Genomic DNA, 19,479 nt, shown 5'->3' with positions numbered 1-19,479 from the left:
TAGAAACTGCTTTCTTCATTGCTATCTCGTCCACAGGACACGGACAAGAGTCTCTCTTGAAGTGACACCGGTCTACCCAGGCCGGGCTCTTTGTTATTTGCTTTCTCTGGTTTTTACAGTTCCAGTCATTGAATTTTATATTTTCGCTCTCGTCCTTAGGACTGGGACGTGTTTCTTCACGCATATAATGATTCCCTGGTGCCCTCCCACTATTCCTGATTTCTCTGGTATCTCTCGTCCTGCGAGGAAAGTTTGCAGGGCTTGGCTCTCGCTCAGGTACTGCTTCTCGCTCTTCTCGTTGCTCGGGTTTCCGTTCTTGGTTCCTCGCTGGGTGCCTACCTTCTCCAGGTGCTGGCATTCAGAATGGGTTTAGGCTTCCCATCTCGGTAGTCTTTGTTCTGTTCCTCAGGTGTCCTGCAGACCACTCTTGCAAGCGAGGTCACATCACTACCAGGTATATCTTTCAGCTATTCCTTCTCATACCGCTTCCTTTTCTCCCAATGTGCTGGCACTTCAAAAGTCGCTGGCTCTGCGACCTGTCTTCACTCCACCTTCACACGGCATGATGATTTCAGGGGATTCCCCTGCTCCTAGTTGTCTCCTTCTCTCCTTCTGCACTGACACATCCCAATTAAATACACATCTCTGGTAAAAGAGACATCTTCCTTTCTTGTTCCACATATGTTTCTTTTCACATTGTTTTCAGCCAAACATAAATTTGCCACACTACGTTTCATAGAAGATAGTCCAATATATGCGGATATGGTAGTTGACTTAGGGAGGTCCTTACAGGAACGGGAGCCCTTGTCCCCAAAGAGGGAGTCTCTCCTGATGAGGTCCCACTTGCTTCAACCCCTACGGAGGGTCTTGCAGAGCAAGCTCACCTCCCTAGCCTTGTCTCCCCCTTGAGGAGAAGGGACAAATACCTGTGATTCGTCACAGTGGCCTTTGGGCTGAAACTTGAAGCATAGGGAGCAGCAGCTTGTTGTCCATTATGATCTTGAAAGCATGTCCATTAGTGTAGAGTTGGAAATGTTTCATGCCCCAATGGACTGATAGGGCCTCTATTTGGAGTGCTGCTCAGTGGGTCAAGGGCACATTGGTTTTGTTTATTCTTGTATCTGTGCATGAGGACAGCACCTAGGCCACATGGACTGGCCTCTACCAGGTGGCCCATTGTTTGGGTAGTCTCACCTCAGTCTGAGGAATCGGAATCCTGGGATGTTCTGGCCTTTCCTTTCTTTGTCTTAGTCTTGGTCTTATCTCGTAACCTCTGCTGGAAGATATAGGGCCTATCCTCGCCTGATGCCACAGTGACCTCCCATAGGTGACCACTGGATGGACACTGCAGCGGCCTGGCAGAACATGCCCAAAGTTTAGATGGAAAAGCCCAAAGGCACAAAAACCCTCTATCAGCAGAGTGGAGAGAACAGGCGGTTCAGTTTGCTCGGAATGAATGAGACTGATGGAGGATGAAGTCCAGAGATCCAGGGAATACAGTATACAGAGAGATTCCAAGCAAAAGGAGAATGAGAGGCAAAATAGGGGGTGGGGGCCGAGAAGCAGTACAAGAGTGGGGGAGATTGCAGCAGCAGGGAATGGATTCTGAAGGCAGGGATCTAGGAGGAAGGGACTAGAAGGCGGGAGAGGTACAAAATGCAGGTCGGGTGTCAGGACAAGGGGTGAAGGGCAAAGGCATGCAAAGAGAGTAACTAGCACTAGCATCTTACCCAATGACTGCCAGATTGAACAGGGTTGCCATACAATGCGCGTTGAGCGCTTGCCGGTATGAGGAACTCCGATAGTCCCACGGCTATCTTGGTTATAGGCTAAACAGTTGCTGTTGCTTGAATAGGTACGTGACGGAATGCTCGTACTTCTAATCCTCTGTATGGAATGGAGCATTCTGTGCCCTCTGCGCCATAGATGCCACTGCCTCCTTTTTGGGTCCAGGTTTCCATGGAAATTGTCTGTGGAATTGGGAATGAGGAATAGGCGCATGGAGATGAGATTACTGGTTCCCATGTGAGTTCTTGCATGGAGTACCCTTTCCAGTGGATTAAATACTGGTGAAACCCTCTTTAGAATCTGGAATCACAAATCTTTGCTATCTCATATTCTTCTGGTTCAGAACTTGGAGGATTCTGACCTTCCGTTCTGGTGGAGCGGTGAAAAATGTCAGGTCGGCGTTCCTTTAAGAGAGAAAAGTGAAATACTGGATGAATTTGTTTCCATAAAAAGGGAAATTTAAGTTTAAAGGCCACTGGACTGATCTTAGTGGAGATGACAAAAGGTCCTACATACTGTGGAGAAATCCTAGAGGGATGTATCCATTTGGGAAGTTATTTGGTGGTCAGCCACACCTTATCTCAGATGTTACAGGTAGGGATTTCCTTCTATGTCTGTCTTCGTATTTCTTGTTCTGCCCATTGGATAGACATATTTGTTGATAAGCTGTCTTGTGGTTGTCTTGTATCTTATTCAAGAAATCGTTGAGAGCTGGAATATTGAAATATTGGAAGGTGGACAGGCAGTATCTGGAAGTGTCTTTGGATGAAACTCGAATGACAAAAGAATGGACTCATGGTTGTAGCTGTATGCATTGCGTTGTTTTAGTAGCATTCTGCTATAGGAAGTAGATCTGACCAAGAATCGTGGGCACCAGTGGTATAACAGCGCAAGTATTGTTCTAAAGTATGATTTAGAGGTTCCATCTGTCCATTAGTTTGGGGGTGGTGTCCGGAGGACAGAGCTCTTTTTATGTCCAGCAATTCGCAAAGACTTTTCCACAATAAACCATGTAGACAGCATATGTTTCTAAGAAAGGCTGATGCCATGTTGGGAGAGGATGGAACCCCTGGTAATGGAGTAAAGTGGGCCTTCTTCCTGGTAGCATCTATGGTAGCCATGATGGTTGTGTATCCGTTAGATGGGCGAAGATCCACTATGAAATCTGAAGAGATGTGGGTCCAAGGCCCTAGACACAAGTGTGCTTGTTCCAATTTTAGGATTGGTTTGAAGTCATATATTTGCTTCTAGCACACACTTGACAGGAACCGGATTCAACATATCTTCTTGCATCTTGTTTCATAGCTGACCACTGCAACGTACAAGAAATGAGATCAAAAGTGGATGAGACTCACCTGTCTCCTGCCGTGAGATTGTCATGACCGCAGGACATAACTTTAATCTGCAGAGAGGAGGTAGGAACAACCAGACGGTCCAGATGATAATATAATCCATCTTGAAGAGATACATCAGTGTCTTCCTGTAGAGTCACTTGATATTCTGGAGTCGATTAGGCTTTCTTGATTTGACCAAGAAAAGGGGAGACCGTACAGATGAAAGTCTTTTCGCCCAAAATCTTTTCATCCGAAAGGAGTTGCTCCTTTCTTTCTTCTCCTTTTCTTCAAAGAGCATCAGCAATGATGTTTTGACTTCCTGGGATGTAGGTGATCTTGAACCCCAATTCAGAAAAGAAATAAGCCCATCAAGCCTGTCTGCTATTGTGGCATTCCATTTGTTGTAAGATCTGTAAATTCGTATGATCACTGCGGACTTCAAATTCATGCACTGACCCCAACAAGAGGTGACGCCATTCTGTGCAGACTTCTCGGACGGCCATCAGTTCCTTATCTATCACAGAATAATTCTGCTTGCTGGGACCTAAAGTGCAAGAGAAAAGGGCTACTGGCTGTTCTAGATCATCGTCTCCCAGTTGTTTAAGAACTGCTCCTAAAGCATCAAAAGACGCATCGGTCTCAATAATAAATATATTGGTTTGATCGGATTGACTAAGAATGGGAGCCATACAAAAGGCTTTCTTGAGTGTTTCAAAGGCACGACTAGCCACTTCATTGTAGTAAAACTGTATATCCTTCTTAAGGAGCTTAGTGATGGGAAGGACGGTATCAGAAATAGTTCAATGAACCTCCTGTAGAAGTTGGCTTCTCCTAGAAAGCCTTGTATTTCCTTTACTGAGGTCGGAACAGGCCACCCTTGTATGGCCGAAGTCTTTCATGGATCCATTTCTATGTCCTTGTTGGAGAGAATGAATCTGAGGTATGGTACAGACCGAGCTTCAAATAAGCATTTGTTTGGTTTAGTGAAAAGATAGTTCCTAGAAAGTCTGTCCAATGCTTCAGTGATATGAATCCGGTGAGTAAAAATGGAAGGTGAAAAAAAACAGAATGTCGTCCAAATAGACAATGACATATGAAAGAGAATGTTAGAAAAAAGCATCTCCACGATTCTCTGAAGGATAGCGGGAGTGTGACCAAACCAAAGAGCATGACCGGATATTCAAAATGATCAAATGGTCTGCAAAAAGCCGTCTTACACTGGCTCCTTCTTTAATGCAGAGTAGATGATATTCCTCTCGTAGGTCGAGTTTGATAAATACTTCTGCTGATTGTACTTCTTCGATGATATCATTGATAAGTGGCATGGGATAACGATCCTTTTCGGTTATCTGGTTAAGACCCCTGTATTCAATGCATGGTCTAAGTTCTCTACTATCTTTCTTTGGGATAAAAAAAGCGATGCTCCTGCCGGGGACTTTAATTCCCGGATAAGACCATTGGCTAAATTGTCATCCAGGTATTTGCGTAAAGCTTCATTTTCCCGAACTAATGGGGAATAAATCCTTCCAAAAGGAGCCACAGCATTGGGTTTGTTGTTGATAGCGCAATCTTCCGAATGATGTGGTGGAAGTTGACGAGGTAACTTGTCCTTGAACATGCCTTCATATTCTTGATACTCGACAGAATGATGCTGACCTCATGTATAAGAGGATAAGGAAGGGCTGGACCAAGAACCGAGGCAAGATGTGTCTCTGCTAAATCTTTCATTCCATAAGAATGGGTTATGCATATGGATGATGTTAGTTGCACAGTGTAGTCCATCCAATTTATTTGAGGGTTATGGTATCTCAGCCACGGGATCCCTAAAATTAGACGGAAATGTGCAGCTCAGATTATATCAAAGGTAAGTTTGTCCTTGTGTTGGTGAATGTTCATCATAAGCGGAATGGCTTGTTGAGTGACTGGGCTTGAGCATAGTGGTCGACCAACCACTCATTCTATTGTTTGAATTTCCGTCTTTCTTTCCAACGATATGCTATGTTCCTTAGCCCATGCACCGTCCATAAACATTCCAGCGGCACCGCAATCTAATAGTGCTAAAGCTGTTACGGGGCTGATGGTTGGTCTTTTTGGCGTTGCAGACTCTCACCTGAGTCTGAGAAATCAGAATCCTTCTGGAACGTTCTGGCCTTTCCTTTCTTTGTCTTAGTCCTGGTCTTATCTCGGAGCTGCTCCTGGAAGAGATAGGGCCTATCCTCGCCTGACGCCACAGTGGCCTCCTGTAAATGACCACTGGTGCGACACTGTGGCGGACTGGCAGGAACCCCTATTTAAAGCGAAGTGTAGAGACCGGGACATTCAGTTTGCTTGTAATGAATGAGGCTGATGGAGGATGAAGTCGCGGGATCCAGGGAATACAGAATACAGAGAGATTCCAAGCGAAAGGAGAATGAGAGGCAAAATAGGTGGGTGGGCGAGAATCAGTACAAGAGTGGGGGAGATTGCAGCAGCAGAGAACAGATTCTGGAGGCAGGAATCCAGGAGGAAGGGATTAGAAGGCGGGAAAGGTACAAAAGGCTGGTCGGGTCTAAGGAAAAGGGGTGAAGGGAAAAGGCATGCAAAGAGAGTAACTAGCACTAGCATCTTACCCAATGATTGCTGAAGCGAACAAGGTTGCAACGCAATGCATGTTAAGCGTTCGCCAGTAAATGAAGAATTCCGGGATTCCGACAGCCATCTTTGTTATAGACTAGACCGTTGCTGTAGTTTAAATAGTTACTTGACGGAACGCTCATACTTCTAATCCTCTGTATGAAATGGGGTGTTCTGCGTCCTCTGCACCATCGATGCCACAGGGACCAGCGGGCCACTGTGCAGGCAGGTCAAAGTATACCATGGGTTTGTCGGTCAGTAGTGTGTTCTTAGTGTCTTGAAAGCCTGATTTCTGGCACTCAGCCCATTCCCATTTCACGTTTCACTTAATCAGATACATTAATGGTTTGCAATTGTTCTAGGAATTAACTAGCCATACTATTTGCCCATGTCAAGGAAACGTATAGGTTCTGATACAGACTGATAAATTACTGTCAATTTAATGGGCCTCATTCCGAGTTTGGTGTTAGTTTGGTGGTAATTCCATCGAATTACTGGCAAAATCAGTTACTGTTATCCCCAGGAGTGGTGGCTAGGCGGAGTTCTGGATTCCATATGATTAATTGTTTTTTTTGGCAGAATTACAGTGGTTAGCAATTCTGCCGATTTTTGTCTTTAAAGTGTAGGTTTCACCTACAGCAGAATGTTGGAGGTACATTCTCCACTCAAATGCCAAACTCTTGATTTGGTGGAGTGGAAAAATTGTTAGTCCGTTACTGGCCAAAAAAGTGGCAGCAACAGAATTACAGCCACTTTTTTTTTTGACGCTCCACCAACTCTTTTGGAACCCCAATGTGTTGGCATGATTGGAGTTGGGTTATACCCCATCTCAAATGAAGATATAGTTTGTGCTTCGGACAGATAACTTAGCAATTGTAATGTCAAAGGTTCACCAGTATCGCACCAAACTGAAAAGGCACAGTGCATGTCAACACTATTTATAAAACGTTTGGCAGTAATTCAGCAATACATTTGATTACTGTTTCTGCCACTTGGTCTCGTGGGGCTACCGCAGGACTATGAGTGGTGGTAACACCCCATTTTTGTAGTCCATAGGCCTCCATGGGGATTTTTAGTGGAGTTACCGCACAGTAAATCTGCAGACTATTTTGTGGTAAAGTGTTGTCTTTACCCTCAGAAACATGGTGGAGGTGAATTTGCAACTTTTCATAACGAAATTGGCAGATTTACCGCACAGTAATTCCACCTGTGCAAAATCTGTCAAAAAGTATTATTTGGCCATTCAGGAAATATTGCAGTAATTATGCCAAAAAGAGTGGCTGTAACGGAATTACCGCCACTTTTTTCCTGCAATGCCAAACTTGATATAGCACCAATCAGAACATGCATCCCTGGCAACATAACAAACTAGCAACTGCAAAATGGCCGACACAAACTGTGGTCATGTTATCACAGTATCTGGTCAGAGTGTGGGTAAAGGACAGCAGCAGTTGTCACAACCCGTTGGCGTTTCTCTGGCCATGTTTGTGCCTTGTACAACCATGTAGTAATTGAAATGGAGTACCACCAGCCCTGACACGGCACAGTACTGTCGTAGAAGGCTAACCGTCTTCGTTAAGTGGCTCCATGATTGTGTCAACGCATTCTACAGCACAAGGAATGCTTGCAAGTCTTCTCTTTCCGGGCTAGCTTAAACTCCAACCTTTTGATGGTTTTGCTACATGAGGTGCGAGAGCCTACAGAAGTGTGATGTTTAGCCACCAATTAAAAGTGGAAAGACTACTTAGAAGTGTTCAGTTGATCGACAATTCAAAACTGCACAACATTGCCGTTAGTATTTGATGTGTTGTAATAAGTTTTCGAAGGATTTTGATGGATGACTGTGGCACTTATCCCTCTGAATGCAAAGTGTTTGGCTTGTTCCCAGGTCATGTTCTCACCTCTTTTATTTCAGCTCACGATGTTTCCTGAAGTTCAGAACGAAGCTCCCATCTCCGCCAACAGTTAACGTTGTGGGCGGTGTCATGTCTGGATTCAGCCAGAGGGGGTGCTGCAGCGGTGCTGCCTGTAAGTGCAGTCGAGTGGACCTAAAACAAATGCTGCATGAATCCAGTGTCATCTCTACATATTTAAATCTATGACCTCTGAGAATACTTAGCAATGGTGGCTTGTTCTCCCCCCTGAGGTTTATGAAAAGTAATGTGTGTAAATAGTGCAGCACGCGTTCTGCAGATGAGGGTGAGGGGTCCCTTTGATAATTGTTTGCCCCCAGTATGAACAGCAGCATAGCACCAATCTTCTCCCTCGTTGGTCTGCAGGTGGTCACACTGAGGCAAGTAGGTCGGGGAACGTGGCATTTGCATGGGCTGAAAGGATTTTATTTGTAATGTAAAATAATTTCTTATATCACCCTTTTGCCGAGTGTGTTGGCCTCTCTCTGCGCATAGTTCTGTAAGAAAATAAGGAGGGAGGGGTTTTCACTGGGACACCAAACATGACAGATGGGAGACCTAGTGTTGATGGCTGCAGATCAGAAGTATCCGAGAGCTGAATGCCATCTGCTTCTATGGGATTGGCAGAGATCCTTGGGAGTGGGGCGAGCCCAGGATCTGATAGAGCCGTACACTTAGCTGTTGATGTGGGGGTGTGAGAAGGCTAACGAGGAGAGCTTATTTAAAGCTCAATTAGTTCAGTTTAGTTTTGTTTCGTTATTAGTACCGCACACCGAACCCTCAGGTAACTGGGCGCTAAAGCTTAAACAGTAGTTACAGATTTGACAAACAAGAAATAGTAGAACAACAACCAATTAATGTTCATGTGGTGATGGTTAGGTGGATTTATTTATTTATTTTAATTTTTATAACGCGCTGCATGCCCGTAGGCCTCAGGGCGCACAAAAAACAGAGACATAGACAGGACAACAAGAGAGAGCAAGCAGGATCAGAAAAGGGTCATAAGGATTACTCCATGTTAAAAAGGTTGGTTTTTATGGCTTTTTTAAATAAGAGGTCGTTTTTGATTTGTCGTAGCCCTGCTGGCAGAGAATTCCAAAGTAGAGGGCCCTGAACGTCAAGCGTGGTGGCTCCAAATTTTGCAGTCTTAAATCTGGGGGAAGCAAGGACTGTGGCAGAGGATGAACGAAGATTTCTTCCATTGCTCTTGATGTTAATGCGTACAGACAAGTAGATGGGACTGCTGAAAGAGAGGCATTTATGTGTCATAGTGAGCATTTTATGTGTAATACGATGTTGACTAGTAGCCGATGAAGCTTCTTCCTGAAGATGGAGATATGGGAGCTACGAGATTGAGTGAAGATGGTCCGTACGGCATTGTTCTGGGCCACTTGTAAGGATTGGACATTTGCGGCAGTAGTACCACACAATAGGCTATTGCGATAGTCCAGTCTGGAGTTTATCAACGCTGTGGATAGAAGAGCACAGTTTTCGGCTGTTAGAAATGGACAGATGTAATTGATTTGCTTATTGATCAATCCGCAGCTAGACCTGATGTAGGAGACATGCGGCTTCATGGATAATTCATCATCTAAGGCAACTGTGGGGGATTTGTGTGCATATTGTAAGGTTAGGGCCGGCTTTAGGGCAGGGCTGGCCAGGCGACCACCCGGGGTGCCATGTCTCCCTAGGGCACCATTAGCCTCCTGTCCCGCCAGCTCAGGCGAGTCTTTCAAGGGCTCCCCTGAGTCTGCATAGTGGGAGAAGGCACGACAGATGCAATTTTGTTATTAAATGCACGAGCGTCGGCAGGGCGGATTTAATAACAATAGGGTGCTGATGCAAAGATATTCAGATTATCTCCTCCCCACTACATTGCGGGAGCCAGGCGGTTTTCATTGGAATAGGGTGCTCATGCATTAGCATAAATGCCCTATTCCAGTGATTAGCTCACTGCGAGGTGCTGTAGCGGGGAGGTAGAAAACAAATGCGGTGTTCCTGCACCCCCCTTCCCCGTTCCCCATGGATACGCTGAGAGGGGGGGCAGGAGTTTTTATTTAAACAGCCTGAGTCGCTGCTGCCGCCGCCATGGTCAGTCATCCATAAGGTGGTAGTAGATTTTTAGTGGGAAGTTGGTAAGATGGAGAGGACAGTTGACAAGTAGTGGTAGAAAGAAAATGATTTATGCCACCCAGTAGCAAGGTAGTAGGCGCTCTCCAACGAAATGATTAGGTCGATCTGGTTAACGTTTATGGTATATTCTTTAGATTCAGCATCCGACCGATATGAGTCTGTTACTTCATCAGCAGGATTTGTGCAGTTCCTGTAAAGAGCAGTTACATGCAACTGGACCAGTGGCGGCTTCACACCATGTTGGATCCCCACCATCAGTTTATCCATGGTTCTATATTGCAAGACCCACATATCTGCAGTATAGTCAGATCCCCATAGGTGTGTGTTTACTGATTTATAAAGCACACACTGCCTGCAGAATTGGTTCTAGATGCTGTATGCACTCTGCTATCTATGACACTCTCGATGTACTTGCCCCTGTCATGAGGATCCACATGAAGTCTAACATCAAGTGCAACTCCTGGTACGACTCGGCCCTCGTCACCCTTAAATCCAAGTGTAGGGTCGCTGAGAGGAAATGGTTGGCATCCTGTACTTCCTCTGACAAACTGGTCTGCTGTCTACTCCACAGGCAATACCGACTCTCTGTCCTCACTAAGAAGAGAGGCCACATCCAAGCCTGAGTTTCAGCGGCATCTACCAACTCGGCCGAACTCTTTCAAATCTGCAAGGAGCTGGCCAACCCTGCCGCAGTCTCTACCTCTCCTGTCCCTTCCCAGGCCCTCTGTTCGGCCTTGGCTTCCCACTTCATCTCTAAAAACCAGAACATCCTGTCTACCGTCTCCTGCTTCTCCCCACAGTCTCTCCTCTTTCTCGGGCCCCCATGTGGCCCTCCCTCCATTCTCTGCCTTCCCTATCTTCTCCCAAGACGAGGTTTTTAGACAGGTCTGATTTATGAAATCCTCATCAAAACAGGTTCTTCCCTGTTCTTCCAAAACCATTAAGGACCACATTGACACCCTCGCTCCAGCCCTGGCTGACTTCTGCAACCACTCCTTCGCCTCTATAATCTTCCCCTGGCCCCTAAAGCACTCTCTTGTGCACCCTCTTCTCAAGAAACCCTCAGCCGACCCCTCCCTTCCGGCTAACTATCACCCAATCTGTATCACTCCTTTCCTGGGCAAACTCCTGGAACAGCTGGCCATCTTCCAGCTTAATCTTCACTCTGAATCTGTTGGTTGTCTCCATGACCATCAGTCCAGCTTCAGAGCAGTCAGAAGCATGGAAACTGCTCTCCTGAACATCCATGAAGACCTCCTCTCTAACCTTCATTTCAATCACCCCTCTGTCCTCATCCTTCTTGATCGCTCTTCTGCCTTTGATACGGTCAACCATTCCATCCGGCTCCACTAGCTCTGTGGTAACCTGGGTATCACTGGTCAGGCTCTGGCCTGGCTGACTTCTTTCCTCTCTGAATGACCCTCTCAGGTCCAACTTGGTTCCTTCCACTCTTCAATCTCTCCATCTGTGTTGCTCCCAGGGGTCTAACCTTTCTCCCTGGTTGTTCAACCAATGCCTGGCACCTCTCACCCACTGCACTGCTGCTCTCTGCTCCAAATTCCAGTGCTATGTGGATGACACCCTGCTCGCTTTCAGGCTTCCCTCTGCCACCTCTTCTCCTTCTCTTATCCCGGATTGTCTGTCTGTAATCCTGGAGTGGTGCGCCGCCAATGATCTCTGCCTGAATGCCAGCAAGACAGAGATCCTCCTCATCGGCACACCTGCACCCCCCTTTCTCATCACTATCTGGCCGGCCTCTCTTGGCCCTCCTCCTGCTCCCACCTGTGAGGCTAAGAACCTCAGGGTTATCTCCTCACACTCCTTCTCTTCTAATATTTCCAACATCTCATGAAGTCAAACAACTAACTGCACCTCCTCAGAGGTATTCTTCCTTTCCTCTCCTTGCCCCAGAAGCTCACTGTATCTAGAGCTCTGGTTCTCTCTAGGCTTGACTACTGTAACAGCCTCTTTTTAACTATGCCTGCCTCTACTCTCCGTCCTCTGCAACTCATCCAGAACAGGACTGCAAGACTTGTCCTTGGCTTCAAACCCAGGGATGGTATCTCTCGAGCACTGAATTCTCTCCATTTGGCTCCCAGTGGCTGCAAGGATCAAATTCAAGACCATTTGCATTGTCCACAAGGCCTTCTGGGCCTGTGTTAGGCAGAATTACATTCAATACCCTTTGGGAACACTACACACAATTAATACTACAGGTGTATTCGCAATCTCACCTTTGGTATAGGTCTGTACTACACAGTTTTGTGCTAGCAGGGCTGAGCAGCCAGGCTTATCCAAAGAGGGATGTGAGCAGTACAAGGTGTTACACAAAGGACTTGCAAACACAGTTGCTCAAACAGACACTTACTCAAGGTTTCTTGGTAAAACAATATACATTTATTTACACATTTAGTTAGAAAACATTCCACTAGTAATAAGCAGCTCAATATCACACAGCAATACACTGCAGTACCAAACCGATATGTTTCTGAACAAGTTCGGCTCCCCTGAAGTGGTAGCAAAATGGCACCTCAGTAACTTTCAAAAGGGGTAGAAAGACAAAGGTTATATGAATCAAACACTGTTACTTTCATAGGCAGGGCAAATGGTTTTAGTTCACTACATGAGGCGGTTCAATTCAATAGGCTTGGGCCAAAGTCAATGGATCAGTGTCTTGGATAGGATAGCACACTTCTAGTAGTAAACGGTTAAGTCTTTGCCAATGTTCTTAGACGTAGTTTGCACGAAAAAGAGTTATAGGTTGGTTTAGGAGCGAACAAGACTCCAAAGTTGGGAAAGTATCACAAACTTTCACCGCAGCAAAGAGGATTTCTCTACCGCATTTGCACAGTACCTTTGTATGAAGAGAAATCTGTAGCTGAGGCAGTTGTTCCTGGCAGTGTGCAGATCTCGCTGTTCCTGAGCCTCAGTCGTGGGACAAGAGAGAGGACATCAGGAGGTTCCTGCACTGCACAGGGAAGGATCCACAAGCTTGGCAAAATGTTGGTTTAAGGTGTGAGTGCCTTAAAGTCCACAATCTGGTATCCTTCTCACTGGCTATCCGGTTTTCAACAGCACTCTGAAGAAAATTCGACCAGTATGGAGACGGTATCCAGGTGACTTGCGAGTTGGTTGTTCCCACCAGCTCAAGGGAAGAAGTCGTCCTTGAAGAGCTTCTCTATTGAGGGAGTTTCAAGCAATTCGGACCTGTAGCAGGGTTTCACCGGGCAAACCAATGGTCCAGGAGTTGCAGCAGTAGTCTTCCTTCAGCTCGTCTTCGGTTCTTTCGTTCCAGTGGTCCACTCTGCCTTCCAAGTCCCAGAGACCTGCTTTTAAACAGTTTTATGCCATTCATTCCAGCCTTGCTGTCACTCACCCAGCAGGGTGGCTGTCCTTACCAGACAGTCAGCCAGCCAATCACGCCAGAGTGCATTCAGGTCTCCTAGGAGACTAAGCACAGGGAGTTTCGGGCACCTCCCTGACCTCCTGTCTACCCCAGACACTCAGGCCCCAGAAGTGGGCTTCAGTACCAAAACCTGTCAAAGGCAAACAAACAAAGGGACCAAACCTGGTTTGGCATGCTGAGACAAACACTAGAAGGACCTTTCAAAAAAGAAATGGCGAAAAAAGTGGACCGGTACCTGTTTTTACAGAGGGGGATCAGACGCCATCTTGAAAAACATGGCTCCGGTGGATTTCAGCTACCGGAGCATTTAAGCAGGTCGCGGTTGGGGAAATCATGGTAACACCACTGCCACCAGCCATTCTGAGAGTAAGGGTAGCTTTTGAGGGCTACATGAGTTTTCTAGGCATAGGGAACACTAGGTATTCCCTCCAGCACTCTGCTGTAAGGCAGTGTGTGCTGGGTCTAGCAATTTAAAAAGACTAGCAAAGTCAATTTAACTTTACATTCACTGGGAGACAGTAGTCAGTCCCAGAGAAAGTATATAAACCTTGGGATAAAACACCTCCCTGCATTGAGGGTGCTGTGTGGCACACAAGAAAAAGATGATGCCTATGGAGTTGTCTAAAACTCCATATCCAAAGAACACAAACACCGAAAACACATTGAAAATGAAAAGTTCAAAGTCCCAAAATATAGCAAAAGAACAGGAGGGCTCTAAGGTAGAGGGAATTAGCACTTGGCGAGAATTCTCCCTAACAGCCTGGGACCTAAATATCTGCATCTTTCTCTTCTGAAATAGCTTCCTACTTGAGCTCTTCACTCCTCCACCTCCAACTCCTTCAGGGTCTGTCGCTTTTCAAGTGACGAGCTGGGGGCAGATCTCTCTCTTCGGCTAGCACCTCCCTCAGAAAACAGCCTCCCTGCCTCTATGAAACTTGAGCAGAACCATCTCCGGTTTCAAGAAGCATCTCAAGACTTTCCTCTTTGCTTCTGCCTTCTCTCTTCCTCTACCTTGTTGATCTCCTGTCTAATACTGCACTGGTTACCTGGCTACCCTCTGAACCACAGGCCGAGATCCCTGCCCTCCAAGCTGCACACCTGCACTGCCTCCTGGCAACCCTGTACTTGGGGCTTTATCTGCAACCCTACAACCCCACTACCTGCACTTATCTAACACTTGTCTGCACTTAACCCTGCATTGCCATCGGATGGCCGCACTTCCTGTTTTCGATGTATGATCCTATGTCTTGCACTTGCTCCTCTTCCCCTTCCTCTGGCACTTCTCCCCTTCTGTCTCCCCTGCACTTGCGCGATCTCAATGTCACTGTGACTAGTAAGATCGTTGTCATGTCCCCCCTTGTTCCCGTCCCTGCCTCGTCACGCCTTGAGACCCTTGTGTATAGGTGCGCTATACATAAAATATCATATCATATCATATTTCCAAGGTAAGACAAGGTGGCAAAGCTCATTCATCCTGTCAGCATCACATCAGCAGCATGTACCCAATAAATTAAGCCTTAGATACCTGACATCACACATTGAAATCCTGGCAAGGCTGTCTCAGCTCTTCATCCATTGAGAACCATTGACTTTAGTGATAATATAACCTGATGTTACAGTGCCTCGAAACAAGTGCCATATTCAGACAGCCATACCATGAACATGAACATTGCCTGATATCAGAAGCATTTTCAGATCAACATGCCATCAACATAAATACTGTACCATGTCAGCAGCATGTCCAAATACCTGCCTACCAGCATAGGGATAGTTGCACACCAGAAGCATTTTTGTAGCCCGACAGTTGAAAGACTGAGAGCTATTTATTACATTTAGTAATTACAACACATTATTGTTATTAGAACCAGGAGGATTCCAGCAAGAAGCACTATAGAATATATTACATTTGCCATATACATAGTGGCATAAGCAGAACATTCACACCACCAGCATACATGCATCTCAATATAAACAGCACATTCCTAGTAGCCTTTTACAATTGGCACATTAAAATATCACATATTGCATTGGTCTCTAACCCTCATAACCTTGATGGTCCCAAGGTCATTAAAAACAGAAGACTGTGCGCATGTTAATGGCCACTTGTTATATGCATACATACTTATAGCCACATTAAGAACATCAGTCCACATGCACATCAGTAGCTCTCATGCTGTTCTTATATTGATACATTTATAGCATCACATTAATAACAACATACAATCTGCTCATTAACAACCCCCTTGTTGTTGCTATCCAGATGTGTTCTTATCTTCAGCACATTAAGAACAGCACACCATCTGCACATTAGGGGCTCACTTGTTGTTACTCTGCTGATGCATTCACATCATCAAAACATTAAGAAAATGTGTTATCCAGATATATTCCTATATTCAGCACATTATGAACACCATACCATCTGCGCATCACATTAAGAACTCCCTTGTTGTTGCTATCCAGATGCATTCATATCAAGTGTACAAAGTACAAAGGAACCTAACAATCCAGAAAGACTGGGCTGGCACTTTAGCACTAATGAAATAATGATTCCATCTCTGAGTTGCCATATGCCCGACACCCGCACAAAGTTCTTGGCAACTCCAGCTTTAGCCAATGACTTGCATTGTAGGCAAAGCCTTTAGCTGGAATCTTAAACACCAGTTCCTGTATTTTTGGGAAGGGAATGTAGGTATGTCTAGTCTTAGAGTGGACTTAGGCGTATAATGAATCTGTTTGCCTCTAAACAGCTTCAGTCTTGCTAAGTCCGACACATCTGTACTCTTATCCCATTGCCTGATCTTTTCTTCTTAACATAGATTCTGACATTCAAGCAAGGTTACCTCCTCAAAAAGGTACAGCGTTGATGACATTTTTTCAAGAAAGGACACAACTTCAAACTGTTTGTTAAACAGTCACTTAGATAAAACCCCAAACTAGGCTCTTCTGCCAATAATATCTTATAGAACAGTGAGACTGCGTTTCATATATTGTGCCCACCATGATTTTAAGCCCAACTCAAGACCAATTGCACTAATCGGGGTTGACTTAGGGAGTCCCAAGACTGCCCTCCACATTTTTCCTTCCAGGGAGTTTAGAAATATATGATTTTTAAAGGAAATCAAATCACAACCATTTAATATGATCGCTGTTACTTTAAGTTTGTACAATTCAATAAGTGGTGTTCGGGAGAACATACACAATTTCCTCTTCAAAACCTTCATGAGAGAAATACATGGCAGCACCTTCGTGACTAGGCATTTAGAAGAGATCGGCAAACCCAAGAAGCTTATAGTAGTTACCCTGGTAACTGGTTGGTCATTCATTGTCCAATCAAAATACTTTATTTTATGTTTTTTAGTAAAGGTCACTATGAAAGATTGAGGGATTTTTCTTTAGCTGATTTTCACATAGGTATCTTTCCACCCCCTCCAGTGTTCTCTGTAACCGTGCCTGCGTGTAATCTATCAAAGCAAGGTCATCAGCGTAAGCATCATGGATCATGATTCCATGAATGTCAGCTGGACATGGGAGCCAGAGCAAGAGGGATGGTGTCACCTGTTCTCCCTACTACTTTCTAACCTTATACCCTGTAACTGAATTAAGTACTTCATCTAAGTGACCGGCCAGCCATTTGCACAATTTCTTATCGTCCCCAATAATCATAGATAAGGACCGATACGAGGCACACTCAGCCAGGTACTTCCCTTCTTTGGGAAGCAGTAACGCCAGAGCCTCCAGCATTGTGTCTGGAAAGGTGCCTCTCTCTCTGGCCTCAGCAAACAATTCCAGATGTTTAGGCACCAACATCCCCATATTTTCACCATACACTTCCACTGAGGTTCCATCTTTCACTGGAGTTTTACCCCGAGACAGATTGCGAATAGTCCACTCAACCTCCTTTACGTCGACCGCTCCACCTAGTTGCTCCATCTGCTCACTTTCCAGTACCGTGAGGGCTGCCTCGTAAATCCACTGCTCCGCCAGCCGGGCATCAAAACCCTAATTTCCTTATTTACTGATGCATAGAACGCCCAAAGCTCAGCACATATTTCTTCCTTATCCACGATGAGCCCCCCATCTGGGTCCAAGACACCCTCACACAAACATTTCCCACTTTCCTTTCTAACTAGCCAGGACAAAAGCTTACCAGCCTTTTCTCCCTTAGAATGTTGCAGAGCAACATACCAGGCATAAATATGCATATCCAACTGTTCCCATGCAAGTCACACCTAGCATCCGCCACCACACTGGCCGGAATACGCCACCTAGGCAGTTACTGTTACGATACCGTAACATTCAATTCAAGGTCTTTCACCTCCTGACTGAGGACCTTGCAAACACCCACACTAGCAGATATGCATGTCCCCCCGATAAACACTTTGAATGCTTCCCATTCCGTTAACCTAAACAACATTGTGCTCTAGTTATCATCCAAGAACTGACTTATTTTGTCCCCGATCGAAGCACTGAAAGCGCCATCCATCAGCATCCGGTTATTAAACTTCCATTTGGGTATAGGCAGACAAATATTCTTCCTAACCAACCTTAATAACAGGGGCAAATGGTTCGATAGGGTCCTATCAAAATATTCAACAGATGATACCAAGTCAAACATCCCTTCGCCCACCAACACATAATCAATATGTGAATAAGAACAATGTACTGCTGAAAAGAAAGAATAACTACACTCGTCCCCATGCAATGCCCGCCAGCCGTCCCTGAGGCATATGTCCTCAACCCACCGAGGTAGGACCCTTGCCGCTGTCCGAAGCAGTCTCACTGCATTACTAGCCATGTCCAGCATACAGCTCAGTACACAATTAAAATCCCCAAACCAGAGAATCCAGAGACTCCTGTGCTGCACAATGAGATCCTGCATCCCCTGAAAAAACTCAGCCTGAGCAACATTGGGAGCATAGGACCCAAGTAGAAACTTTGGAACACCCATTAATTCCCCCACTATAGCCACATACCTCCTCTCCATATCCAGAATGGTTTGTGAAATCGTAAGCAGCACAGAGTCACGCACCCATATAAGTAGTACCCTAGAGTGGGAGAAAAAGGTAGTTCCAATCACCTTCTCCTTCCACCTCGAGCTCAGAACCCCCGCCGATCCAGATGAGTCTCCTGCAGACTTAATGCCTATTGCTCTTACCCCTTTTGACAGCAGTATTCATCCCCCGCACCTTCCAAATAATGAATTTGAGAGAAGCTATGATGGATAATCCACATCTCTAATGCCTCCGCCCCTCTCCGCCCATGCTACCTGTAGGCCTCCACAGAAATTACAGACTAAAAACCAGAAACTCCCCAACTCCAACCATAGCCCCCTACCCTCACTCCACGCCCAGAACCCCAAATAATGGATGCATTTGCAACAGCCATCCGCACCCTCAAATCACATACCCCAAACACAACCTCCAAACGAGATTCCCTCTCAAGCCCCATATCCGACTCTTATGACTAAATACTGGGGTGAAGGCAGAACACTACAGGTGGGATACTCTGTCCAGCCCAGGTCGACCGTCCCAGATAACCAAGAACCCCTCCCTGTTCATTCCACCACCATCAACATATCCCAGCCTGAGCAATGTATCAGAACAAAAGAACACCCTGTATAGCTCATTGGCTAATAGCCACCTCTTCCCATAGCCATCGTACCACATCACAAGCCCCCTCCCAACAAGTCGGCTGGACAGACATTACACCCACCAAATAAATCAGGCATGACAATAGGTCCATCTACTTCCTATATCATTTGTCCAGCCCACCCATGAGGCTAGGGTCCACACAGTTTGCAGAGTCCATCTCTATGCCACGACCAGGCACTGTGTCAGTGATTCCTCCCTTTCTTCCAGCATGCCATCCTTGCTCACGCAGACTCTCCCCGTGGCAGTCTCTGCGATCGGGCTCCCCTCACGTCCAGAGGCCCTCACAGTTCTAATTTGCAGTCCTCGTCCTTCCCATGTTGAGACACAGAGTCTCCTTCATATTCACAGTCCAGCCAGTCCCACACTTCACTCGGACGTTGGAAAAAGAGAGAACAAACCTCCACCAACACCTTCACTTTCGCATAGAATAACATCATGCATCGCAGTCCAAGGTCCTGGATTCTCCGTCTCATTTCATCATAGGACTTGCGCTGTCTCTGAACCTCCTCCGTGAAATCCGAGAAAACCAGTATATGCACATTCCCCACCTTATAGACTGAGGTTCTCAGAGCATCCTGAAGAATCGCATCCCAGTTCCTGTAATTCAAAGGTTTTGCCACTATGGGTCTTGGTGAGGCTCC

At 45.8% G+C, this 19,479-nt stretch overlaps 1 protein-coding gene across 1 annotated transcript in view; it reads left to right on the top strand.

Moving 5' to 3' along the window:
- Positions 1 to 19,479, top strand: part of LOC138515386 (coagulation factor XI-like) — a 299,654-nt gene that overhangs the window by 36,685 nt on the left and 243,490 nt on the right. The window contains exon 5 of the mRNA XM_069630247.1: positions 7,651 to 7,763. Coding sequence (XP_069486348.1) covers positions 7,651 to 7,763 — 113 coding nt within the window. The remainder of the gene's footprint in view (positions 1 to 7,650; positions 7,764 to 19,479) is intronic.

The sequence above is a fragment of the Ambystoma mexicanum genome, chromosome 6q (assembly GCF_040938575.1).
Source record: "Ambystoma mexicanum isolate Mex_15411 chromosome 6q, UKY_AmexF1_1, whole genome shotgun sequence".
NCBI classification, from domain to species: domain Eukaryota; kingdom Metazoa; phylum Chordata; class Amphibia; order Caudata; family Ambystomatidae; genus Ambystoma; species Ambystoma mexicanum.
The sequence above is the reverse complement of the archived record's forward strand: the minus strand, read 5'-3'. Positions and strand labels throughout refer to the sequence as shown.